The 27,837-nt window shown below is 42.8% G+C and overlaps 2 protein-coding genes across 5 annotated transcripts in view; one reads left to right on the top strand and one right to left on the bottom strand.

Annotated features, from left to right (window-relative positions):
* SGCZ (sarcoglycan zeta) overlaps positions 1-27,837 on the bottom strand; it is a 1,591,429-nt gene that overhangs the window by 578,446 nt on the left and 985,146 nt on the right. The gene's annotated exons all lie outside the window — the stretch shown is intronic.
* LOC309568720 (putative CENPB DNA-binding domain-containing protein 1) lies at positions 23,540-24,252 on the top strand. 2 transcript variants are annotated; one of them, XM_082274468.1, is made up of 2 exons: positions 23,540-23,653; positions 23,762-24,252. In XM_082274468.1, the coding sequence occupies exons 1-2, from the start codon at positions 23,554-23,556 to the stop codon at positions 24,181-24,183; spliced, it is 522 nt and encodes a 173-aa protein (XP_082130594.1). In that variant the 5' UTR covers positions 23,540-23,553; the 3' UTR covers positions 24,184-24,252. The 2 variants fall into 2 exon arrangements, with proteins under 2 accessions (XP_082130594.1, XP_082130593.1); XM_082274467.1 differs by having other exon boundaries at positions 23,540-23,680.

The following is a 27,837-nucleotide window of genomic DNA, read 5'->3' as shown; positions in this document are numbered from 1 at the left end:
AATGTGCTTTTTCTTGAGCCACTCCTTTGTTCCCTTTGGCTCTGTGTTTTTGGGTCATTTTCCTGCTGGAAAACCAATCTCTGACCCATTTTCAATGCCCTGGCTGAGGGAAGGAGGTTCTCACCCAAGATTTGATGGTACATGGCCCCTTCCATTGTCTCTTTGATGCAGTGAAGTTGTCCTGTCCCCTTAACAGAAAACACCTCCAAAGCAGGACGTTTCCACCTCCATGATGGTGGTCTTTGGGTCATAGGCAGCATTCCTTCTCCTCCAAACACGGTGAGTTGAGTTGATGCCAAAGAGCTCAATCTGCCCACAACACTAATCAACCAGTTCTCCTCTGTTCATTAGCAAACTTCTGATGGGCCTGTACATGTGCTTTCTTGAGCAGGGGGATGTTGTGGGTGCTTCAGGATTTCAGTCCTTCATGGCGTAGTGTGTTACCAATTGTTTTCTTGGTGATGATGGTCCCAGCTGCCTAGAGATCATTCACAAGATTCTCCCGTGTAGTTCTGGGCTGACTCCTCACCATTCTCATGATATTTGAAACTCCACGAGGTGAGATCTTGCATGGAGCCTCAAACTGAGGGAGATTGACAGTTATTATGTTTGTGTTTCTTCCATTTGCGAATAATCACACCAACTTTTGCACCCTCTCACCAAGCTGCTTGGCGATGGTCTTGTAGCCAATTCCAGCCTTGTGTAGGTCTCCAATCTTGTCCCTGACATCTTTGGAGAGCTATTTGGTCTTGGCAATGGTGGAGAGATTGAAATATGATTGATTGATTGCTTCTGTGGACAGGTGTCTTCTATACAGGTAACAAGCTGAGATTAGGAGCACTTCCTTTAACCACTTAAGCCCCGGAAGATTTTACCCCCATTCCGACCAGGGGGTATTTTGCGATTCGGCACTGCGTGATTTTAACGGACAATTGCGCGGTCGTGCGACGCTGTACCTAAACGAATTTGGCGTCCTTTTTTTCCCACAAACAGAGCTTTCTTTTGGTGGTATTTGATCACCTGTGCGATTTTTTGATCACGCGCTATAAACAAAAAAAGAGCGTCAATTTTGCAAAAATAGCAATATTTTTCACATTTTTTTATATGAAATTCCCCAAAAAAAAAATTTAAAAATCAAAATTTTTTTACTTTTTCGGCCAATTTGTTTTATGCTACCTATGTTTGGTAAAAAAAATCGCAAAAAGCGTATTTTGATTGGTTTGCGCAAAAGTTATCGCGTTTACTAACAAAGGGAAAGATTTCTGTCATTTTTGTTGTTTTTTTTTTTAACGTGTAATGGCGGCGATCTGCGATTTTTTTTGCGGTACTGCGACATTGGGGCGGACAGATCGGACCCTTGACTGACATTTTTGACACTTTTGGGGTTACCAGTGACATTTCTACAGTAATCAGTGCTATATATATGCACTGTTACTGTAAAAATACACTGGTAGTGAAGGGGTTAACTTTATTTGGGAGGGAGGGGCTGTGTGTATCCCTAGGGGCGTGCTTTCTACTGTGATTGGCTGGGGCTTGAGCTGTATGGACACTGATCAACGGATCTACATACTAGATCCGAGTGATCAGTATCCTAACAGCAAGGAGAATGACAGGTGGCTTGTTTACACAAGCTGCCTGACATTCTCCCTCTCCCCCGCCGATCGCCGAGTGACCGGCGGACATCGGGTCCGCCGGTCACACGCGCGGGGGGGTCCGTGACCACGCGGGAGCGGGAGCGCGCCTCCGGGGGCGCGCGCTCGCTCCCTAGACCCTCACAAGCTAGTGACGTAGCCCTACGTCACTTTGCCTGTGAGGGGCTGACTGCCGACGTAGATCGGCGTTAGGCAGTCGGCAAGTGGTTAAGAGAGTGCTCCTAATCTCAGCTCTTTACCTGTAGAGAAGACACCTGGGAGCCAGAAATATTGCTGATTGATAGGGGATCAAATACTTACTTTACTCATTAAAATGAAAGTCAAATTCTCCAGCCTATTTAAGGGCGCATTATAAGTAAATTAAAAAAGATTATGAAAAGGAAAATGGTACCAGTAAGCACTCAAAACTTTTTTTTTCTGTGCCTACAATTATTTAAGTTAATAAGAAGGTATCCTTAAAAACTCAGTACAACACAAAACAACCAAACCATAAACAAATGCCATGTGTAGTAAAAAATGAGGGTCCCTGCAGTTTGGATACATAAAACAACATATATTGTACAGGCAAATTAGTTATTGTCACGTTTACCAGTATATACTGAAGTTAATAAATGTAGTATTGGCCACCTTTGGTCATGAAAGGGTTACAAAAATGCAACGCCTATAAGATCTATAAATACATTAGAAGAAACTATGTAATATAAAGATATTATTCTATTAATATTTCTTTTAAACTTTAAATTTGCACTTAAGGCAAACTTTGGTTATAGACTGAAATTTACCATAGCATTCTATTATGTTTTTTTTTTTTTTTTCATTTGGTTATAAAAGCCCATGATATTTTCCAACTACAATGTTAATTACATAAATTTTATCTGATATTGTTATAAAAGTTTTTTTCTTTTTTTTCTTAGTAGATGACTAAAGCATGTCATTAAATACCCCTGGGCATGCATACTTTAGCTACATTTGTATTATGGATAAAGTCTGTCCCTATTGATGATGGCTTTTAAATAGCATGTAATTGATCTCTGGTTTCACACTATATAATATATCTGCTCTTGAGAAGACAGTAGAATATTTACCATGGAATTCTACTTTCCTTGAATTAACTTTGTTTCCACAAATCAATTGAATTTTCTGCTAAATAAGGAACACATTACACTCTGAAATGTTATTCTTGTATGGAAGGAGAAGCATTCATGCAGCCACTTTTCAGTAATCTAGCAGTAGATGATGTGAGATTAGAATCACAAGTTGACTTTATCTTTTAAAAAAAACATAAATGATATGTAAATTTGATGCATCAATAATGGGACAATATGATGCACAGAAACTGCAATCAAAGTGGGGCAATATTGTTACTAAGTCCCAGTCCACAAAGGACCTATGCATGCTACAGAAAATACTGCAGGAATTACATTAATTTAAACCAGGTTTTCTTATCATAAAAGATGAAGGGAAAGAAAAACATACTGTACATAGATACATACGGACATTACTCTCTTAAAAGTCTTCTCCTATAAACTCAAACCATTCTATGAACAATGGTTTTGGGTATCCCTGCTCTTTCACAAATTCAAGGTGCAGGGACACCCAAAACCATTGGTCATATACAATCCTATGTACCATTAACTTTTTGAATACAATTCTGATTGAGCATATAAGCAGTAAAAAGCATTATTGGATTTACAAGATCAGAGCCAGGAGAACTGAGAAAACCAGGAGAGCTTGGAAAGCTACATAAGCACATACTGTAGGTAGGTACTGTGTAAGATGGTCTGCGGTACTGACCGGAAGCCTAAGGCCAAGGTTTGGGGCCTAAGCAGCAGCCCTGTTGAAGGGACAGCCAGCATAATATTGTTAACTCTTTTTCAAAGTGAAAATCCCTTGTGTGAGCATTTGTTTTTCTCTAACTTTTTTTTGGTTGATTTTGTTTAAAAAAATGAGCCAACAAGCCTTAAACCACGATTTGGACTGGCAATGACTCCCTAAAAAAGGCTTTTACCACTGGAATTATTACCCCAAACATCACAGTATACAAACAAAATAGGTGCAGAGTACACTTTGCATGGAAGTCTGAACTCTTAGTGACTCTACTAGAGATTTTTCTTGGCAGTAAAAAAATGTGTCTGTTTAATAGAAGAAAGACAGTCCCTCCATCAGCCTGAGTTGAACTGTTTATTGAAAAGGTTTAAAAAAAAGTCAAGACTTTTTATACAAATTGGATCAGAATGATCATAATCCTAACAATGTATCTGTTGAGGAAAGATTGCCTTTAAGTTGTCTACACAAGAGATGAGACATCATAACCATCATAAACCTGCCGATAAGGGGGAGCTTTGTGGTAATCATGAACCCGTTAGCATGCAAAGAAACAATTCTGGGACAGTTAGGAGATGTAGGAGATGTAGAGGTCTAATAACAACAGACCTTAAATAATGAAAAATAAAATATTGCAGAGGTACTAAATCAAGCTTTAAGATTGGATATTATTTATAAGAATTGGTTGGGTTACTTTTATCCCTCACATACATGAATCCCTGTGCTATATGTGGCACCTCTGGGAAGACCAATTGTATGGGGCAGAGATTTCATCTTTGTCCCTAAAGCTACCTTCTTAGATAAGTGGTGGCTTTAATGATATGAGGATACTTTAGCATATATTAGTGACACCAGTAATTTTGTAGCCTACAGCAGTTTGCGCAGGAGCGACTGCCCGTAAAGTGGTTAATCGGGAAAGGACAGGGGCCCAAGCCCATCATTACACGCATTACAGACAAACATGTAGTTGAAAATCTAATGTGAGAGAGATAACCAATGACATATTGTATAAGTTAGTCACAGGAGAAAACCCCTAACAACATACTTCAAGAAATTGTGGAAAAGGAGAGAAAAGACAGAGAGGAAGCAAAAGAGGGAAAAGGCAAGAAAAAAAAAGAATAAAAGGAAGAAAAAGGAGGAGGTCAGACACTCAAATAATAATACATTCCTATTTAACAGCCTCAACATACTCCAAAGTGTCAAGGCTCAAGCAGAGAGGAGTCAGGGGGTGTGGCGACTGGGCTCCGAGATGGACGCCTAAGCTTGGGGCTCCCGATCGGCCGCCGGGGAACATTCATAAATATCGGGGCCTCCATTCGGTTTTCCTAGCTGCATTGATCCCCTCCAGATCGCCAACACCACCAGGCATGACAAGGCGCAGGATTGCCACCCCTGCTGTTAGGATTGAGTTCCCCTGCTGGTGACACTGTGTTGCCCTGGACTGAATGCTGCACTTCCATTGTCCACCAGCAGGTGTCTCCCAGAAGCAAGCAGGCTTCTATGATCACCCAAACTGTGTTCAGCTGCCAGGTGGCTATTTAAGGCTGCTCCTCCCTTTCCCAGGCGCGTCACTATTTTGAATGCCTCCTTGCTGCCTGAACCAGTTGTCTGTGATCCTGATCCATACCCTGATCTATCCTGTACCCCCTTGCTCCTGCTCTCTGCCTTGTATCCAGTAATCCAGTCTAGTCTGCCCTCTTCCTTGCTACCCTGCTCCCCTTGTCCTGTATAGTGTATATATTTGTAGATAGTTGGTTCTTTAGTTATTGTGTCTTTGGGGTTGGTTTTTGTTTACTGGCATTTTCTTAGTTCACTGTTGCTGTGTGTGTTTGTTTTGTGGTTCACTATAATAAATTTTACTTTAAGGCTATCTATATTGTTTTGGTGTGTAGCTACATGTGTCTGGTCTCCCTAGTTGCTGCTGAACCCTTACATAATAGTGACGCCCAATACGACCAGATCAGCTACACTTTGGAGCTGGAAGCCAGTTGCTTTTGACTTCATTTTCCTGTTGTCAAGATGCTTAGAGTGCAGGTTATTAGTCGTGTGCATGCAGCAGAAGATAAAGATTTTTGTCGTTCATTGTTGCAGGTGCTGAGTCTCACTGAGGAGGAACTGTTGGAAAACATTCTGACAGCACATGCCTTAGCTGTTGAGGGCAGATTCTCCCTTAGACAAGTTCAGCCTTTAATTCAGGTCTGTTCTGAACTAGTATTTCAGTCGATCTCTCAGGGCCATGATGTTTTCACTCCTCCATTTACTATGTTCCAGGCTGGATTTTTTGGATGGTTGCTGAAATATTGTGCAGGTTCTTTCTTCCATCAGTATTCAGCCTATTCACACCAGGTGTTGTTAGATTGCATTGCTGCTGTTCAGTCTTTAATGGAGCAAAGGCAACTAGGGAAAGACAAACTGACTTTAGTTTACCCTCTACTACAAGCTTGGTCAGAGATCCTATCCCCTGTTCTAGAGGAGCCACATAAAGTTATATCTATTGAAATAAATCAAGAATCTATTCCTATGTTACCCTTAGCAACCACAGCTGCTACTGAGTGTTCTTTACCACCTGTAGATCAGTACCCTGCCACCAGTAACCAGTCTTCCTCAGTATGTAATCCATTGGAGGCTCCCCCTGCAATACTGTTAACCATAGCAACATCTCAGGCCTCTTCCTGTACTTCTGCTGCTCTTCACTCTATTCTTCCCAGTACTGTTACTACATTTCCATCAGCAGTACACTCTGGTCAGCATAATGCAAATGCTCACAGTACTCCAGTATGTAAGCCTAAAGATGAACAGAACTTTTTTCCTGCTCTTACAACTCTGCCACCCTCCATGCTGCTGACTACTGATAAGATCCAGCCATCCTCCATGCTGTTGACTGCTGATGAGATCCAGCCGTCCTCCATGCTGCCACCTGCTGATGAGATCCAGCCGTCCTCCATGCTGCCACCTGCTGATGAGATCCAGTCCTCCTCCATGCTGCCGCCTGCTGATGAGATCCGGTCCTCCTCCATGCTGCCGCCTGCTGATGAGATCCGGTCCTCCTCCATGCTGCCGCCTGCTGATGAGATCCGGTCCTCCTCCTCCATGCTGCCGCCTGCTGATAAGATCCGGTCCTCCTCCATGCTGCCGCCTGCTGATGAGATCCGGTCCTCCTCCATGCTGCCGCCTGCTGATGGGATCCGGACCTCCTCCATGCTGCCGCCTGCTGATGGGATCCAGACCTCCTCCATGCTGCCGCCTGCTGATGGGATCCAGACCTCCTCCATGCTGCCGCCTGCTGATGGGATCCAGTCCTCCTCCATGCTGCCGCCTGCTGATGGGATCCAGTCCTCCTCCATGCTGCCGCCTGCTGATGGGATCCAGTCCTTCTCCATGCTGCCGCCTGCTGATGGGATCCAGTCCTCCTCCATGCTGCCGCTTGCTGGTGAGATCCAGTCCTCCTCCATGCTGCCGCCTGCTGACGAGATCCAGCCATCCTCCATGCTGCTGACTGCTGATGGTGTCCACACCTCCATGCTGCCGCCTGCTGGTGAGATCCAGTGCTCCTCCATGCTGCCGCCTGCTGACGAGATCCAGCCATCCTCCATGCTGCAGCCTGCTGATGGTGTCCAGACCTCCTCCATGCTGCCGCCTGCCGATAGGGACCTGCCGTTTGTTGCCAAACCTGCCACGGGTGACTTGCCGGCCGCTGTCCCGCCGGACTCTGCTGATACCGGGGCCGCTGTCCCGCCGGACTCTGCTGATACCGGGGCCGCTGTCCCGCCGGACTCTGCTGATACCGGGGCCGCTGTCCAGCCGGACTCTGTCAATTCACCCCTTGCTGTTAAACTGGACTCTGTTGACCGGGTTAAGCTCCCACTTGCTAATATGTCTGAGGCTCCTGAACTTCCAGCGTTATGTGGCCCAAATGGGTTTTCTGTGTGGGTTAAGATCCCTACTGTTGCTCGTTCTGTGTTCTTTTCGCAGCCAGCTGATCCTGTTATGCTAAGGCCAGGATGTCCAGATATCCACTCTGAACATGAGAACTGCATCTGCTGTTACGGCCCCAGTAGTAGAGGTCCTATGGGAAAAGGCAGTGTTCCATATGAACTTTGTCCTGACCCAGGGGTCATCTCTGCAATCCCTGGTGCATCTGGGGACCCGAGTGGGGTAACCTATGCCCTGGGTAGACCTGAGTGGCAGGTAAAATACAGAGCAGTCTCTAACAGTGTGAGAAGAGGTCCAGTTGTGATGGGACACCCTTGTGTCAGGGTACCTGCATGGACCAGGGACTTGGGCATTAAGCATTCGGGTAGCTTTCAGTGTCTCAACATTGGGACACAGGCTGCTTATAAGAATGGTAAGCCTTCGGTGTTGCGACTTCTTAGGGATCTGACCAGCAGGAAACCCAGCCAGTTTTGGGACCCCGGCGGTGTGGTTCTCAGCCAGCCTTCAGACATTGGCAGTGGGGTACCCAGTCAGCTTGCAGACCCCAGTGGTGGAGCCTTATGGAGCGTCCGGAGGCCGCTCCTTAAGGGGGGGAATATGTTAGGATTGAGTTCCCCTGCTGGTGACACTGTGTTGCCCTGGACTGAATGCTGCACTTCCATTGTCCACCAGCAGGTGTCTCCCAGAAGCAAGCAGGCTTCTATGATCACCCAAACTGTGTTCAGCTGCCAGGTGGCTATTTAAGGCTGCTCCTCCCTTTCCCAGGCGCGTCACTATTTTGAATGCCTCCTTGCTGCCTGAACCAGTTGTCTGTGATCCTGATCCATACCCTGATCTATCCTGTACCCCCTTGCTCCTGCTCTCTGCCTTGTATCCAGTAATCCAGTCTAGTCTGCCCTCTTCCTTGCTACCCTGCTCCCCTTGTCCTGTATAGTGTATATATTTGTAGATAGTTGGTTCTTTAGTTATTGTGTCTTTGGGGTTGGTTTTTGTTTACTGGCATTTTCTTAGTTCACTGTTGCTGTGTGTGTTTGTTTTGTGGTTCACTATAATAAATTTTACTTTAAGGCTATCTATATTGTTTTGGTGTGTAGCTACATGTGTCTGGTCTCCCTAGTTGCTGCTGAACCCTTACACCTGCCCCATAAACTAACGGGCTTCTTTCCTCCAAGCTCACGCGGGCTACAACAGAATTGCAACAGAGCCAGCTAAGAGCAGCTAAACAATAAGGCCTCCTCCTGCAGTTAGGGCGCAGGACACATGGAGTCCTCATCCACCATCCTGCAGAGCGGATCATCTCTCCCCTCTACAAGAAGCCCAGCAAAGCAGAAAAAATGCAGGGACCCTACACACAGAAACCAGGCAGAACCAGATATGAAGGTAAGCGGGCCCCAGTCAGGCAACACAGACACCTCCCCACAGGCAGAAGATCCCATTGCCACATTCCCTTCTTCAAGGCAGTCCATCTCTGATACCATGCTAAAAGACATGTTGCTATCCCTACATGGATCCCTACAATCAGATCTCATGTCAGGGATTAATAACTGCAAGGTACAAGCGTTAGGAGGGAGAGTTGACAATATAGAATACAATGTATGTGGGTATGAGTCTCGCGCTGTCTTAAGGATATGTGGGGGAGGGTGCCCTTAATGCTGCGTGTACCAATTCTGTAAACCATACAGTTAAAACGACAGGGTAGGGGGGGGAGTACCGCGCTTCAGGGAGGTAGTTTTGAATAAATATGTAAACGGTAGTTTAATATAAAATTGAAATAAATAAAATCGGAATAAAATAAATAACTTTGATAGTGCTTAAATAAATGTGATGTCCTCCAAAAAAAATATATGACTCTCCAATCAAATAGTATGTCTTAAAATATACAGTAAGCCATAATAAATCTATACATATAAAGTGCAACAGTGCTTATCCAGTTGATGAAAAAAAGATACTAGAATAATATCACTAATATTATTAAGTGATTAAAGAATATATACTCATATAAGTGATAGTGAAGTGTTCAGTGCTCAATCAATTCACAGGTGAATAATCTGGTGTGTTACACAGTTCCCAAATAAGGTGCTTTCAATGTTTATAAAGTGCTTTAAGTGTCCCAAACAAACAGTCACAGGCGGCGGAGGAGATGACTGGTATATCCATTTAGAAAGAGGCGCATTACCTGAAATCTTGAGGTGAGCGGCTAGCACACCCATAGAGGTAAAGAGCACTAAGAAGCACCCCATAGATTTACACGGTGAAAGGGGGAGGTATAAGACTGAAACACCGAAAAAGGAAGAACACCGCCTGTGACTGTTTGACGATGATGGCAGATTTATAATTATCATATGTCATATTAACTTACGTCTATACACTGTGGTGGTAGTTTATGTTCTCAACTCCCACCAGCTTTGCTCTCTCAGGAAACTGTTTAAGCACATCTGCCTCTGTAAGGTATGGAAACCTCCTGATTTGCCGAGATTTCGACCTCATGGTTGACGCAGGGATGGACACTAAATCCTGCACCAAAAAACGCATCCCAACCCTACATAATTTACTCCACACAGAGAATGTCTACGATGCATGGAGATGTCAACATGCCAATGAACTACACCTTTTTCTCCCACAGACACTCTTTCTACTCACGCATTGACATGTTCTTAAATGAAAATTGGCTACCGTAGAAAGAATCCTCCACTCAGATTCATGATAACATGGTCAGACCATGCTGTGATGACCATGTGCATTGCCAAACAGGATGTTCCCCCTTTTTTCCCCATCTGGCATTGTAACGTTAGACTCCTACAAGAATCTAACACTGCAATTGTGATCTCTCAGCATCTCTGGGATTTTTCCTCAACAATGCAGAGTCAGTAACAGACCCCTACGTTCTATGGAATGCCCACAAAGCTTACAAGAGAGAAATCCTTATACAGTTAGGGACTAGAGAGAAAAAAAGGTACACCCAAAAGTTAGACTCCTTATTTCAGAGACTCCCCAGCTAGAGTCTCAAAATATCTCAACCACTACGACCTCCACCAATACCCCTACCAAATTTAGGGAAAACTTGAGGGAGCTTCTGCCCCAACAATACGACAAACTTCTTAGGTGCCTCAACCTCCAAACTTATGCCAACGCCAACAGGGCAGGCAAGTACTTGGCCAATAAAAAAAAGCAGCATGCACAAAGACACGGATAGCATGCTTGATACACCCCACTCTCCACCACAAGATAACCAATTTCCAGGCCATAACTGATCAGTTTGCAGGTTACTACGGCGCACTTTACAACCTGCGCAACGACCCATCAACACCCCAACCAATCACTGAGCATATCCAATCTTTCTTAAAGAACCTAAATCTCCCTTCTCTTTCCGAGGATCAACTTAGGAACCTCAATTCCCCCTTTACAACACACAAAATAGAATCAGCAATAAACACCTTGTCCAACGGCAAGTCTCCAGGCCCAGTAGGCTTTTCAATGAGTACTATAAAATTGTTCGTATCTCCCTCTCTCCATACCTACAAAAAGTCTTTACCAAAGCAGCTACCACAGCTTTCCTGCCCCCGGAGATGCTGAAAGTGTACATAGTTACACTCCCTAAATGGGGAAAAAGACCTCACCCCACTGGCTAATTTCAGGCCAATATCACTTCTAAACTCTGATGTCAAAACCTATGCCAAAGTACTAGCAAAACGCCTAACTGACATAATCCCTCCTCTGATGCAAAAGGACCAGATGGGATTTGTGAAGGGGAGACAAACCATGGACTCTACCAGAAGGTTACTGAACATTTTGCATTATGCTGAGAGACATCAAGTGCCTTCTCTGCTGCTCTCTATAGATGCGGAGAAGGCATTTGACAGAGTTCACTGGCAATACATGCCGCAATTTTGGGTTCCAAGGCTCTATCTCCAACTATATTTATTCTAATGATTGAACCCCTAGCAGAAGCGATCGATACGATCCCATTCCCTAATCAACAGATTTCAATTTGATACCAGGTCACACATAATAAACTTATTTGCAGACAACGTCATTCTACTACTAACTGATCCACTCAATTCCTTACTACAGGCCCACCAAACACTGTCAGATTTCAGCATTGTCTCCCACTATAAAGTCAATTTTATAAAATCCCTTAGCCTAAACCTTCGGAGTTGATACCTCCACTAGACTAACCCTTCAAAACACTCTCCCATTTATGTGGAGCTTACATAGAATCCCTTACCTAAGTGTCACATTGAAAGCAACAGCCTCAACACTAGACAACACCAACTTCAAACCTTTAAATGGCAAAATTCAAACCCTACTAAAAGATATTGAGAACAAGGAACTGTTTTGGGTAGGTAGACCTGCTGCTTTTAAAATGTCAATTCTACCACAAATTCTCTATGTGTTCCGCACTCTGCCAATCCCTATACTGTCTAAAATAATCACTACCCTGTCGAGTCTCATGTGGAAATTCCTTTGTAATGGCAAAAAAGCAAGATGCTCATGCTCCAACTTGATCATGCACAAATGGTAGGAGGTGCAGGCTTGGTAGATGTCCATGATTATTTTAGAGCTGTTGGACTTGACTAAATCAGATACTGGTTCAATGACCATAACAACCCTCTTTGACTAGACATAGAAAAGGCCATACCTCCCACAAGAGATCTGAGAGTCTTTCTCATAGATGATATATGGTACCTTGGAGCATCTCAACATTCCCACCTCCCATACAAATATCTTAAAACCCTGGAGGTTCCTAAATAGCAACCACACCAACAGCACACACAAAGTGACATACCAATTTCCCCTACAACTCAACTAAAATCCCAATGCTCTATACTAAGCCATAACATTCCTATGGTATTGCCTCTCTAAATAACTTCCTGAATGACTCTAAACCTAAAGATATTAAGCAGCTAGTAACAGAGTATGGTCTCCCTAGCCAACTGCATTACTCAAGTGTGCAAATCCTACACTTGTGCAAATCCTACACAAACAACATCCTATCCCGGAAATTTCCCTTCCCCCACAAGTGTAGCAATTTTTCTCCTCCTCAAATTTACACAAGAAGGGTATTCTCTTCCTGCACAACCTTTTCCAAAACAAGAAATGTATCAACAAAACTGCCACAACTACGAAATGGTAATTAGATTTACACACCGCCTTTCTAAGGCACAGTGGCAGTCTGCATTCCGGGAAATTCATAGAACGACCCACTGTGTTAAACACTGGTAAATGATGCTAAAAATATTTACCAGATGGCAATACACGCTCTGCAAACTAGCTACCTACTTCCCAACAGCATCCCCCCTCTACTGGCATGGCTGCAGTCAGAAGGGATACCTCCTTCGCCTGTTTTGGGAATGCCCAAGCCTTAAACATTTCTGGAACCAGGAGTTCCGTTTTATCTCAGACATCACAGGGCTTATATCACCCCCCAATCCTGTGCTAGCAATACTCCACCTAGGTATAGAAAAGTACCCGCACTTATTTAGACTGGTCATCACTCATATATTACTAGCTGCTCGTACGCTGGTGCTTCGCAACTGGAAAACCATTAAATCTTTTAATTTGACAGACGTGAAACAGATAGTCCAAGAAAACCACACATTTGAACGCTTATTAGCTATAAATACTCTTTCCTGTTCAGTGTTCGATTCACCCAGATACCTTAATTTGATCATTATAGACAACACTGACCTATGGTTAGTAATGTTACTGATGAGTTACATTATTCTTGTTAGTTACTTAACTGTTCAGTGCGATTTTGCATCAATGGTGATTGTGCATCAATATCAACATGCGTGTAATCTTTTTGTAAACCCGCATATTCTATTCTTATCTTTCCTTTTTATGTTAACCTGTAAACCAAACATCTTTTCAATACAAATGATTGTTACAAAAAAAGAAGAGAGGAGTCAAAGCCAGGTGGTAAAAAGTGGTCGACCCATGGCTGCCAAACTTTGCAGTTTTTAGGGATTGTGCCTAGAATAGTAGCTTTTTTTTCACTATGAATCGTGGCTTGGGTCATCCTATTTTTGGTCTCAAGCGTACGAAGTGATGAGTGGCACTGATGGGCACTGATAGGCGGCACTGATAGGCATTGGTAGACAGCACTGATAGGCATCACTGATAAGTGACACTGATGATAAGCACTGATGGGCACTAGTTGACGGCACTGATGGGCACTTATAGGTGGCACTGGTGGGCGGTAATTAGCAGTACTAATAGGCACTGATAGGTGGCATTGGTAGGCACTTATTATTAGTACTGCAGAGCACTGATCAGTGGCACTGTAGGACACTGGTGTGCACTGTGTGTGACCGATGTCCCTCTTACAGAAGATGGTTAACGGTTTTCTTCTTTTCTTCACGCTCACACAATAACCGGCTTCTGTGTACTTCCATGATCAGCTGTCATTGGCTGACAGCTGATCATGTAGTAAAGGGTTCGCTGTGATTGTCCCTTTACCCGACCTGTGATAAGCCGAGTCCCAAGGAAGGTAGTTCATGTATGCACTTCTGACATTTTAAGTCGGTGCTGTTGCCGTCATTTGGCTATAGCACGGGCGCCAAGTAGTCAAGGAGCTTTTTTGGGTTAAATTTGGCTAAAAACATTTTTTTTGTTTTATAATAAGTTTGATTTGCAATGCAGTGACATTGCTATTGGATCCAATGTTGCCCTAGCCTTTGCTGGCCATCTATGTTTCATGAAGTTTTAAAATGCTTTTAATCCTTCAATTAAATTCATTTTGACAGTATATAGTGCCAAGATTCCATCAGCTTAAGACAGATTTATATTCTAAACCCACAGTATGCAATAAAATACTTAGATATGACAGTTTCCATTATGTACACATTTTTTGCTCAGTGGCTCAAAGAGTCAAACGAATAGTAAGTGATCCAGACAGACTAGAAAAAAGATTACAGGAAATTATGTGCAAACTGAAAGATAAAGGATATCCCAAAAGACTATTGGCTGCAGTATTAAACCCAAAGGAATTCGAATTGCTTTACAATGCCACCCTTTAAGACATGGGTTCTCAACTTGTGGCCCTCCAGCTGTTGTGGAACTACAAGTCCCATCATGCCTATGCCTTTGGAAGCCATGTTTGTAACTATCAGCCCTGCAATGCCTCAGGGGACTTTTAGTTCTGCAACAGCTGGAGGGCCACAGGTTGAGCACCCATGCTTTAACAACAAGGGTATTGATTATGTGTTGTTAATTATTTGATATAAAGTGTATGCACATGAACCTTATTTGGGTGGATTTTGATTTGCTAGGCTTGTGTGACTTCCACCCTCAGGGGTTACTTATTAAACCTTTATTTTCAGGCGCCCCTGATGACGTCTATATGACGAAACACATTGGGTGGAGCTTGGTCATATGACATCGCCATGACATCATATGACATTACCACATCATGGAATTACCTATCCTAATGGTTGGAAACACTTCTGAGAATATTTTACCTTTAATGTTTTTCAGTATTTTGGTGAATTTTTAAATAATTTTTGACTATCAGTAATACTACACAATGAAGTGTCTTTTACCTACCGTTAAGTGACGGTTCACACTTCTGCGATGCGGGAACGCTGTGAATATGCAGCGTGTTCCCGCATCGCATCCGCACATCTAGCAGTTCACACTGCCATATGCGATACTCAGGAGGTGTCAATTAAAATTTAACGACACCCCCAGTTGCGATCGCATATCGCAGTGCGATCTGCAAGTTTGCACAGAATCGGATTGCACAAGTGTGAACCACTGTGCGATCCGATTCTGATGCGGCTCAAAAAATGCCTCATGTGCGAGTTTGCTGCGGATGCGCTGTGAATTCAGCCATACAAAGTTTATGGCTGAACTCGCATCCGCACATGAGATCGCATGTAATGAAGGAGCAGTCGCTCCGAACTACATGCAATCTCGCAAACCGCAATAATGTGAACCGGCACTAAACCCGCATGATCTGAGGTTCTGCTGTGGTGGAGTTCCATATACCAAGTGAGCTACAGACATCTGATATCCCTGTGGATGTGGTGTTTTGGAGCTGAGATTACTGAGCTTGTTTGACTGCTATTAAGGGTAAGGGTCAGTGTGTGCTTTGTTCTTGGTGGAGGACTTCTACATCATTTTGTGTGTGTAAAAATTACACCAAATGGATTCCACTTTCTGGAATTTTTGCATCGTATTGATGACTTAATATTATATGTCTATTTGAAAGCGCTGCATCTATATTAATATATTTATTGTTTCACCACCAGTGAATTGTGCTAGCTGCTTTCTTTATTGTATAGTGAATTTTATATTATTGTAAGTGCAGGCAGAGTGTGGTTTGATTTACATAGTTACATAGTTAGTCAGGTTGAAAAAAGACACAAGCCCTGGCTCAACCAATAAAAAAAAAAAAAAACAGTAATGAAAACCCAACAATACAATCCCTTATACACAATTCTATACCCACAGTTGTTCCAGAAGAAGGCGAAAAAACCCCAGCAAAGCATGATCCCATTTGCTACAGCAGGGGAAAAAAATCCTTCCTGATCCCCCGAGAGGCAATCAGATATTCCCCGGATCAACTTTACCTATAAATATTAGTACTACCCACTTATATTAAGTCCACCCAGGAAAGAATCCGGGCCTTTTTTAAAGCAATCTAGTGAGCTAGCCAGAACCACCTCTGGAGGGAGTCTATTCCACATTTTCACAGCTCTTACGGTGAAGAAACCTTTCCGTCTTTGGAGATAAAATCTGTTTTCCTCTAGACGTAAAGAGTGCCCCCTTGTCCTCTGTGCTGATCTTAAAGTGAGCAACTCAACACCAAGTTCACTATATGGAGCCCTTATGTATTTATACATGTTGATCATACCCCCCCTTAATCTCTGCTTCTAGCATTGTAGGAAGAAAACTGTATAAAGTCTCTCCACAGCAAAAAACAAAAAACAAATCACCTTGCATTTCCCAGTCAGGTACCATAACTAACACAGCAACCTACTACTTACTTCTATTGTTACCTGATGGACAGTGAGATCTGAATTATGTAAACATTCCTTTTGTTCAAACTAATCTGCCAAATGCTATTTCTGCAGGAATACACATCAGACCAGGCAATACCGGGCTGCTGGAACCCAATGCAGTCCAATTAAAAACTATGGCTTGGTTTTGCCACTTAGTGCCGGTTCACACTATTGTGTGATGACAGACATCACATGTGATTCAGAGCGCACTGCTCCTAAAATCACATGCGATTTCTGTGCATTGCAAATTCAGCCATACAGATTGTATAGCTGAATTTGCATATGAATTGCATTGAACTCGCAAAGGACCCTTTTTTTGGTCCGCAGCAGAATTGGATCGCATGGTGGTTCACACCAGTGCGATCCGATTTATGTGCGAACTGTCAGGTCACACTGCGATATGCGATTTGATCTGGGGTGTCGTTAACTTTGAATTGAAACCCCCAGTGATTCGCATATGGCAGTGTGATCTGCCTGTGCTGCAAATTTGATGCAGAGAACAAGCAGTAGATTCACAGCGTTCCCGCATCGCACTAGTGTGAATCGCCACTAACTCCAGTGTAGTTTTACTGCACTTTTGTGGCTAAACTAGAATGCTTGTAGTTCGATTTTTTAGTGCATAACCTTGTTCACTTGGTTGTGTTGAAATAAATCGGCCATTATTTTTGTTATGAATATATAACTTGTTAATATGCTTCTCTTATACATAGATGGGAAAAAAACGTAGTAAGAAAACAAACAGCATTCTTTCACAGCAAAGACATGCTTTCAAAATACTGATAAATGGATGGCTTTTGTGTTGTTTTCAGTATTGTTAGACATCATTGTTGCTTGCCTGCAAACCGGAAAATTTAATTAGAAGCAGGCAATGTTTTGTATGTTTTTTACATCAGTCCATAGTAAGTATTTCTCTCACTAATTTGAATCTGTGTTTGCTTTTTTTTGTATATTGGTATATGCCTAAGTTGATTCATAGGTCTAGGTTTTATACTCTTTCAGCATTTGTGTTGTCATGACTGTCTGATAGCTTAATTGTCTTCATTTCTGCTTGTCAACTTGTCTGCTTAATAAGCCTTGAAAGATCCTTCCATTTGCATCAACAGCAACTATACGATGTAACATTTACAACTGTGCTACACCATCCCTTCAAAAAAGTATCTAGTTTAAAGTAAGTGAAAAAAAATAATTTGGAATGATTTGTGCAACATGTTTTAATATACACTGTTTTAATCCTTTTTTACTATACTACATAGTTACATATTTATAAGCTTGAAAAAAGACACGAGTTTGCCCAGTAGAATTGTGTGTGCATGTGTGCGTAGCCCCTGCATATTCTGCTTTATGTGGAATATATTTTTTTTCAAAATGGACACTCTCAGCTAATACCATTTCCTGTTGGAGGGAGTTCCACATTTTATAGTAAAGAACCCTTTCTGCAATCTAAGGTTAAATCTCTGAAAGAGTGTATCAACGTGCCTTACTAAAATATATATTTCATAATATATTTCAGCTCATGCCCACTTTCCAATGGAATGTGGGCCCCTTGCAATTACATATTAACGAGCCAGACTACACCTGGCAGTTGGATATTTTGCATATAGACGACAAGACATTGACAGGTGTTGACATATTAAACACCTTTTCATTCATTCATTTGGACAGTTCACAAGTTAAGGCTTCGCATAGAGATTACTGACACCACCTAAACACATTTGACAATTGCTTACATTAACACATGACAGCTGAACACAGACGGATCGGCTCTCCCACAAAACACAATTTCAGACACAAGACACCTCATATTGACACAGGTGTATAGGGAACACAAGGACCTTTTCATGTATTGTTTTCTGTGAGATATGTTCTATTGTTAAATTGACTCATGAATTGTAACCAGTTTCAAGTTGTTTTTGCCGCCCAAATATCCTTTAAATGTGTGAGCGAAACTTGAAATAAACAGATGTGTCTACGCCTTGCTTAACCACTTAAGCCCCGGAGGATTTGGCTGCTAAAAGACCAGGGGGTATTTTGCGATTAGGCACTGCGTGACTTTAACGGACAATTGTGCGGTCGTGCGACGCTGTACCTAAATTAATTTGACGTCCTTTTTTTCCCACAAACAGAGCTTTCTTTTGGTGGTATTTGATCACCTGTGCGATTTTTTGATCATGCGCTATAAACAAAAAAAGACAAAAAAATAACAATATTTTTCACATTTTTTTATATGAAATTCCCCAAAAAAAAAGTAAAAATCAAAATTTTTTAACATTTTCGGCCAATTTGTTTTGTGCTACATATGTTTGGTAAAAAAATCGCAAAAAGCGTATTTTGATTGGTTTGCGCAAAAGTTATCGCGTTTACTAACAAAGGGAAAGATTTTTGTCATTTTTGTTGTTTTTTTTTTAACGCGTAATGGCGGCGATCTGCGATTTTTGTTGCGGTACTGCGACATTGGGGCGGACAGATCGGACCCTTGACTGACATTTTTTACACTTTTGGGGTTACCAGTGACATTTCTACAGTAATCAGTGCTATATATATATGCACTGTTACTGTAAAATTACACTGGCAGTGAAGGGGTTAACTTTATTTGAGAGGGAGGGGCTGTGTGTGTCCCTAGGGGCGTGATTCTAACTGTGATTGGCTGTGGCTTGAGCTGTAGGAACACTGATCAACGGTCCTACATAGTAGAACCGTATGATCAGTGTTTCTACACAGGGGAGAATGACAGACGGCTTGTTTACACAGCCTGCCTGCCTTTCTCCCTCTCCCCCTGACGATCGCAGAGTGACCGGCGGGTCCGCCGGTCACACGCGCGGGGGGGTCCGTGACCGCGCGGGAGCGCGCCGCCGGCGGCGTGCGCTCGCTCCCCAGAGCCTCACAGGCTAGTGACGTACCGATACATCACTCTGCCTGTGAGGGGCTGACCGCCGCAGTATATGTACTTGCGGCGGTCGGCAAGCGGTTAAGTGCTCTGTGTCCTCGCATCTCCCGTCTGGAAGAGAGAGAATTCACTATACAGGGGGGTTAGCAACTGAAGGGTCGTAAATCATCTCGTACCTGTCTCTTGATGTGGAAGAGCTAACAATTTTCCACAAACCATGGCCGTGTGTGATCTTCAAGGACCTTAGAGTAAAAAGTTTATTACAGTTACTGCAGTCTCCTTTAATATTTTTGTACATTTTAATTATATTGCCTCTTAAGTATTGCCTATTCAGAGTGAATAACTGTAATCTATATAATCTGTTCTCTTAGCTGAAGTCCCCCTATTATGTTTCCCCTTCACTGAATTCTTTCTAAACAATGCCTTTCCTGAGGATTGGTGACCAAAACTGAACTGCATGTGCAATATGAGTCATGTCATTACTAGTGTCTGTAAGATGTTATAGAAGATGGCCCATGAGTCTGTCTTTAGAGGGGAAGGTAGTAACATGCACCTTTGAATCAAGTTCTTCAGAGGGGAAGGCAGCATCATGGATAAGCGGAGCAGAAGCGTTCAAAACAGTAAGAACTCAGCCTCGTCTTTTACTTCACAGAGGTGTTGAGTGTAACTGTATTAGCTCTTATTTCTTTGCCAGACTCAGGATTAACCAGTTAAAATCTAAAATCAGTGTGAATTGTGATGGGGTCCTCATTTAAGAAGTCAGGTCGGGATGACAATGACATTTCCAGAAATGCAGTGCTCAGGTGCTGCAATCATTTGGGTTGAGGTCCGTAGGCACAGTTAGGTTGTGTTTCTGAGATACACATAGAACTGTGTTGTTTGGTTGTGCATGTATCCCAGCGCTATCTTGGTGTCTGTGTAAAAGTAAAAAAAGCTTATTTCAAAGTATGTTTCATGTGCTATAAGCTCAGCAATTTCAATGGCTAATACGGTTGCACAGATTTAAAGCCTTGGAATGGTATGTGCTGTTTTTTGGGGTCAACTTGGCCTTACCAAGGACAAAATCCCCAAAACCTTACTTTGTTTCTTTGATCTATAACTTTTAGATAGGCTACCATAGTTATTGTTTAAATGGAAGCATGGGAGGAAGCATGAATCTCTCTTCTGGTGACATTTAAGATACAGAAATTTTGGAGCACATGATCTGAAGTTGTTCTAGTGCTTTAAAGAACCCATTCCATGTTTCCCATCTTTGTTGTTTCTCTCTGGGTAATAGAGTATCCAAATCTGTGTTTTAAGAGATATGCTGTTTTAGCAGTATCCTATCCTGAAAGCTAAAGGGTGCTATGAAACCCTGAGGATCAGATGTTGTTCACAGCAGACAAAACACCTTGTTTCATGAAGGGTGTATCACATGTTGATACTTGAAATCTGAACAAGTCTTATTTGACATCCCAGAGCAATCCAAGGCTATGTTGTGTAAGGGGAAGAAATATTCCTAGCTTGAATTTACAAGAACAGCATAGTCTTTAGAGGGAAAGGCCTGCATTACCTTGTCATTGTTAGAGATACTTTTGTGAAGCTTAAGGTGGCAGTGGAAGTTGCAGTGGAAGTTGCAGTGGCAGTGGCAGTGGCAAGCAAGACCAATTGTATTTTCTTCTGTAGGCATTCATTTGAGAAAAAAAGGCAAGGCGCCTCTAAGTGCAGGATTAAAAGCACTCACATTGAGCAAGATGAGATATTAGCAACATGAAGCATAGTAGTCCACGATCCATCCGGTATCTTTAGGGCCACTGTACTATGGTGCGGACATCCAGAGTTCCGCTTCCTGTGTGGGCGTCCTCTCATCTGTGTGCGACGTGAGGCTCCTAGCAGCAGAGCAGGGACACGAGCGGCCGGTACCCTGTGACGCGGGTGGATGGGCGGTTACATGTTTCGGAGCATGCGCGGCTCCTTCGTCAGACCTCCACCCGCTGGAGGTGAATGGACACTTATATGGGTAGCTCAGATCATTAATGTGAGGGACAGGTGCAGTACGGCAAAAAGGGGGCTAATAGAGAGTCAGCATAATAGTCGTATGCACCCCCTGGAGACTTGTAGATAGTGCACAAATGCTGCAAATTAACGCTGGCTGTAAAAACTAAGATAACACAAAAAAATATCTAAAACCATTAGTGGTGAAATAAATGAACTAGGATGGGAAAAAAATCCAATCAATAAGAAAAAAAAAAATAAAATTAAACAAGAAAAAAAAAAAAAAAATGGAAAAAGATAAAATCTGTGAGTAAAAAAAAAACCCAAGGAGATTGTAGCCAGGAGCCAGTAGCCAGTAAGGGCTCTTTCACACGGTCCGCATTCCGTTGCGGACCGTGCTCTGCTCAGCAGGGATCGCCAATCCCCGCTGAGCTGGCGGATGACAGCTCCGTCTCCGCACTGTGTGCGGAGAGGGAGGTGTCAGAGCCCCGCTGCTCTCTATGGGGAATCGCCTGTCTGCTCTCATCCGATCCTATCCGATCCGATCCCCAGGACGGATGGAAAATAGGGTTTCCATCCGTCCGGATTTCACGGACAGGATCGGATGCGGATGGCAGCGGGTGTCAGCGGACATGTCACCGCTGACATCCCCTGCTCCATAGGGCTGAATGGGGCATCCTATCAGATCCGCCTAAAAAACTGACAGGCGGATCTGATCGGAATGCCCGTGTAAAAGAGCCCTAACAGTGATAATAACACATGGCTACACAATTTTCCATTTGTATGTTAATCAGAGCTATGTGTGTTGCTTACACCAATAGGTGAACATAAGCAATTCTTAAAAACAAATTAATTACCAGTGACTTTATAGAGGAAAGAAAAAAATTATTGCATTCTTTGATTTTGACCACTTGCCAAACGCTCACAGTAATACTATTGCAGTAGGTTGGCTCCCCTGGGTCCAGTGACGTAGACGCTGGACTCCTAGTGATGAGGCTCGCTCCCGCTGTGTTTAGACACAGCAGGAGTCAGGCCGGAGGAGGAGAGACAGCGATTGCCGTCTCTCTTCCCCGATAGTCAGGGAAAGTGTGAGAAGATCCGCCTGCTTGTGTAAACAAAGCAGGCGGATCTTCTCTGTGACAGACAGGGAGAGATCACAGGATTCAGCATAGCTGAACCTGCGATCTCTGTCTGTGTCAAAGAACCCCCTCCCTCCACACATGTCAGTATAGCCTGAGGCATACATTTAACCCCTTGATCACCAACAGTGTTAACCCCTTCCCTGCCAGTGTCATTATTACAGTAACAGTGCATATTTTTAGCACTGATTACTGTAGTAATGTCACTGGTCCCCCCAAAAGTGTCAAAATGTCAGTTAGGGGTCCGATCTGTCCGCCGCAATGTCGCAGTACCGCAAAAAAATTGCAGATTACTAGTAAAAAATAAAAAATAAAAAATAAAAATGACATAAATCGTTCCCGTAGTTAGTAAACGCGATAACTTTTGCACAAGCCAATCAAAATACGCTTATTGTGATTTTTATTACCAGAAATATGTAGCAGAAAACAAATTGGCCTGAAATGTTAAAAAAAAATGATTTTTAAATTTTTTTATTTAGGAATCTAATTTTTTTTTTTTCAAAATTGTTTTTCAAAATTGTCGCTCTTTTTTTGTTTATAGCCCAAAAATTAAAAATTGCACAGGTGATAAAATACCCCCAAAAGTAAGCTCTATTTGTGGGGAAAAAAGGACATAAATTTTGTTTGGGTACAGTGTCTCATGACTGCGCACTTGTCTGTTAAATTAAAGTAGTGCTGAATCGCAAAATATGGCCTGGTCAGGAAGGGGGTAAAATTGTCTGGTCTTAAAGTGGATAAAAATACGCTCATTGAGAATTTTTTTTAAAGACATGTAGCTAAATACATTTTGGCCTAAATATATGACAAAAATTGAATACAGTGACCGCTTCTGTTCACGAACAACTCGGTTCACGAACAGAAAAGTTCATAAAAATATGCTCCGGTTCATGAACTCCGCTTTGGTTCACGAACAGGAGCCGTGGCCATTTTAATGCTATTTCCAGGCTGTCACATGGGCGTGACTTCCTGTAGGAAGATCGTGGAGAGAAGAGAAGAGACACACAGAAAGAAGTACAGTACACTTTTTGCTATTTGGTGTGCTTTTTAGCACGTACTGTACTACTGTACAGTACTTACTGTATTGTACAGTACAGTTCACCCGTTTGAGTGCTTACTGCACAGTACTGTACTGTACTCCCAATATGGCTCCCAAGAAGCATGGTGGAAAGAAGAAAGTGCGGAGCAGCAATGAAGGTGACAAGAACAGCAATGCAGGTGACAATGTGCAAAGTGGAAATGCAAGTGACAATGTGCCAAGTGGAAATGCAGGTGACAATGTGCCAAGTGGAAATGCAGGTGACAATGTGCCAAGTGGAAATGCAAGTGAGAATGTGCCAAGTGGAAATGCAGGTGACAATGTGCAAAGTGGAAATGCAAGTGAGAATGTGCAAAGTGGAAATGCAGGTGACAAGAATGTGCAGCGCAAGCATGGTGGCAAAAAGAAAGTGCAGAGCAGTAGTAAAGGTGACAGCAAGGTTGTGAAGAAAATAACCATTGAGCTGAAGAAGGAAATTGTAGAAAAGCATGACCGTGGTATTCGTGTGACTGATCTGGCCTCGGAGTACAAGATGGCAAAGTCAACAATCTCGACAATTTTGAAAAACAAAGCCGCCATCAAAGGAGCTGATGTTGCAAAAGGAGTAACAATGTTAACCAAGCAGAGGCCGCAAGTGCTGGAAGAGGTGGAAAAACTTTTGTTGGTGTGGTTGAATGAGAAACAACTGGCAGGTGATAGCGGTAGTGAAGCTATGATCTGTGAGAAAGCCAGGTAATTGCACAATGATTTACTGCAAAGAAGCCCCTCTACAAGTGCAGCAAGTGACGAATTTAAAGCCAGTAGGGGGTGGTTTGAAAAATTCCGCAGGAGAAGTGGCATCCACAGTGTGATTAGACACAGTGAGGCTTCCAGTTCTGACAAGGCCGCAGCAGAAGCCTACAAGGTAGAATTTGCGGCATTCATGAAGACATAAGGATACGTCGCTCAACAAGTGTTCAACTGTGATGAAACAGGGCTCTTCTGGAAAAAATCCTGAACAGAACCTATATCACGCAGGAGGAAAAGGCACTACCAGGGCACGAGCCCATGAAGGACAGATTGACCCTTTTGCTGTGTGCCAACGCATACGCTGATCTGAAAATAAAACCACTACTGGTGTATCATTCTCAGACCCCCCGTGCATTTAGGGAACAAAATGTGAACAAGGCCAGACTGCCCTTCATGTGGAGAGCCAATGCCAAAGCTTGGGTCACAAGGCAATTGTTAATGGAATGGCTGCACGAGGTGTTCGCACCCACCGTCAGAAAATATCTTTCTGATAACCAGCTGCCTGAAAGGTGCCTTCTTCTGATGGACAATGCCCCGGCATACTCTCCAGCCTTGGTGGATGATATGGATGCTGAGTATGACTTCATCAAGGTAAAGTTCCTCCCCCCCAACACAACACCACTTCTGCAGCCCATGGACCAGCAAGTCATCTGCAACTTCAAGAAGCTGTACACAAAGGCGCTCTTCACTAGGTGTTTTAATGTCACTGAAGAGATGTCCTTGACTTTGAAAGAGTTCTGGAAGAAACATTTCAATGTTTTCCACTGCATTAACCTCATTGACAAAGCCTGGAAAGAGGTCACTCCCCGAACCCTAAATTCAGCCTGGAGGAAACTGTGGCCAGAATGTGTCACTGAAAGTGAACATGACTTAGAAGGGTCTGATGCAGCGGTAGTGGAGGAAATTGTGTCCATGGGCAACAGTATGGGTCTGGACGTTGATGGTGCTGATGTGGAAGAGCTTGTTGAGGAACATAGGGAGGAGCTGACCACGGAAGAGCTTTCTGAACTCCACAGTGAGCAGCAGAAGGCACTTCTTGAGGAGCATTCCACTGAGGAAGAGGAAGAAAGGGAGGAGGTTAGCAGTGATGCCATAAAATCCATTATGCAAAAATGGAATGAGTGCCATGAAAAGCACCACCCCAACATAACTGTCATGAACAGATTGTTAAATCTCATGAATGATAATGTGGTCTCTCATTTCTGGAGGGTTATGCAGCGCAGGAAGAGACAAGTGACATTGGACAGATTTTTCAGCAGAACTGAGCCCGCAGCTAGCAGACAAAGGAGAGAGGAAACCCCTGAAGGAGATCCCCCTGATGTCCTTATGGAGGGGGACTCTCCCTCCAAACAATAACCACCTCCCACCCGCCTCCCACCTGCCTTCCTCCATGCCAAAAGTAATCTCAAGCAAGGTTAGTGTTCTCTCTTTATACATTACTATACTGTACTAATGTGTTTCATATGTTTTGTGCTTCAAAAACCAAGAAAAAAAGGTCAGAACGGATTAACCGGATTTACATTGAACCCTATGGGAAAATGTGCCTCGGTTCATGACCAATTCGGGTCGTGACCAGAGTCAGTTCACTGTGTATTGGATATTTTCTAACAGTCAAAGTAGAAAATGTCAATTTTTCGCAAAATTTTTGCTCTTTTTTTATTAATATTGCAAAAAATAAAAAGTGCAGAGGTGATCAAATATCACCAAAAGAAAGCTCTGTTTGTGGGAAAAAAAGGAGATAAATTTTGTTTGGGTACAGCATTGCATGACTGCCCAATTGTCAGTTAAAGTCACGCAGTGCCAAGTTGAAAAAAAGTGGCCTGGTCATTAAGCAGCAAAATCTTCCGGGGCTAAAGTAATTAAAAAATCAATTTTTAGGGGCATCAAAGCCTCAAAAGAAAGCCTGGATGAGGTAGGGTCATTCACAATGAAAGAGAGCTTTATTAAATAAACTTTATTTTATAAATACAAAACATTTGATTTTTCAGCTTATCAAGTGATTCGCTGAGAATTTAATTGCTAGAGTGGGCAGTGTTGTGCAGCCATGGCACCTCAGGCAGGTCTATTTAAGTGCAGGAGATTAGCGTGGCTCCATACCTACTGACGAAGTCCTGCCCAGTACGTAATGCGTATGGGGGAAGGAACCATGCATGATGACACCTGCGGCCATCTTACTGGATTATATGTGTATACACAGAGCAGTCATTTGTGCACTTGTAACAAGCTCCAGAATTGTAAAGTGGTTTTACATTTATTGAATAAATGATTACACAACAGAGAGCACTAGATTCTTTCAATTTGCATTTATATCAATATCAACGATCTTACGGAGGAATTGACTGTCTCAAATCCACTCAGACTATTGGGAGACTATTAGATCCCCTCATGGGAATGCTTGTTTGACCATTGTGTTGGTTTAGAGGATCATGGTCCTAAGGTGAGCGTCCATCTGTGTGTATGGTGGAGGTGCTAGACATTATGAAACCTGCATGTTCCACCTAGAGACATCACTTTGCACCATATGTTATCTTTTTTATGAACTTTTTATGGAAATTTATTTTGACTTTCTCTTAAAAATTATATACAATTTATATGTTTTTTAATTTATGATTATTTCCTGTGCTGCACTATTCTCAATTAATAACCAAAAAAAAATTACCAGCAAAATCACACTAACCAGCAGATGTGTTGTTATTCAAGAAGGGTAAGCAGGTGTAAGTTTTGTGACTAGAGTGGAAGCAAGACTTTGAGGGGTTGATTTACTAAAGGCAAAAAAGACTGTGCACTTTGCAAAGTGCAGTTGCCCCAGAGCTTAGTAAATGAGGTGAAGATTCACTTTGCAAAGAATACCCAATCATGTACAAAAAAAAAAAAAAAAAAAAACAGAAATTTTGCCTGCACATGATTGGATGATGGAAGTCAGCAAAACTTCAGCACATTTACCAGGATCTGGAGCAACTGCTCTTGCAGAGCACAACTGCAGTTTGCAAAGTGCACAGTCTATTTTCCTTTAGTGAATCAAATTATGACTGTTTTTGAGGAACAGGAGCAACAGATCAGGGGTTTGAGGGAGCTCTGTCTCATCAAAATATCTCCTGCAATGGAGTGAGCTTACAGAGCCAGAAGCAGGAGACTCGGGCAAAAATATACCTGCCTCCATACGCATAAGTGCAGAAGATGTTCTTTGAATGCATCTTCAACATTTCATCTAATACACCATAATTAGGTTCCTGTAGAGGTAATGGTAATATACTCTGTGACACAGAAGGGAAGTGAGAAGTGAGGTCACCTATAGCAGCAGAACTGTCCTCAGGATGTATAGTAAAAGACGTGTTGTTTTGATAAAATAGGTGCAGAGAAGAATCAAAGGTGGCCAAGCCACCAAAGGCAGGCAAGAAAGCAAGGCTGTAGCCCAGAAGGACAGCTGTGTTGTACTCTGCTGTACCGGCTGGGCTGTACAAGGAAAAAGGTTTCTTAGATGCTAGAAATGTGTGAAAGAAAGTAAAGTGTGCAACACGCTGGGGTGGTGTTGTTTAAAAACAGTAGTGCCTCATTGCAAAATGTGAAGTAAGTTCAGCGCTGAAGCCTGACTATCTATTTA

Source organism: Pelophylax lessonae (assembly GCF_965119305.1).
Source record: "Pelophylax lessonae genome assembly, chromosome: 1".
In the NCBI taxonomy this organism is placed as follows: Eukaryota; Metazoa; Chordata; class Amphibia; order Anura; family Ranidae; genus Pelophylax; species Pelophylax lessonae.
Note: the sequence above shows the minus strand (reverse complement) of the source record. Positions and strands in the feature narration are given on the sequence as shown.

Excerpts from the sequence above, each read along its gene's own strand:
- LOC309568720 (XM_082274467.1), top strand. The coding sequence starts at position 23,554 with ATGGCTCCCAAGAAGCATGGTGGAAAGAAGAAAGTGCGGAGCAGCAAT. Across the intron at positions 23,681-23,761 it reads TGTGCCAAGTGGAAATGCAG|GTGACAATGTGCAAAGTGGA; the intron begins GTGACAATGTGC and ends GTGGAAATGCAG.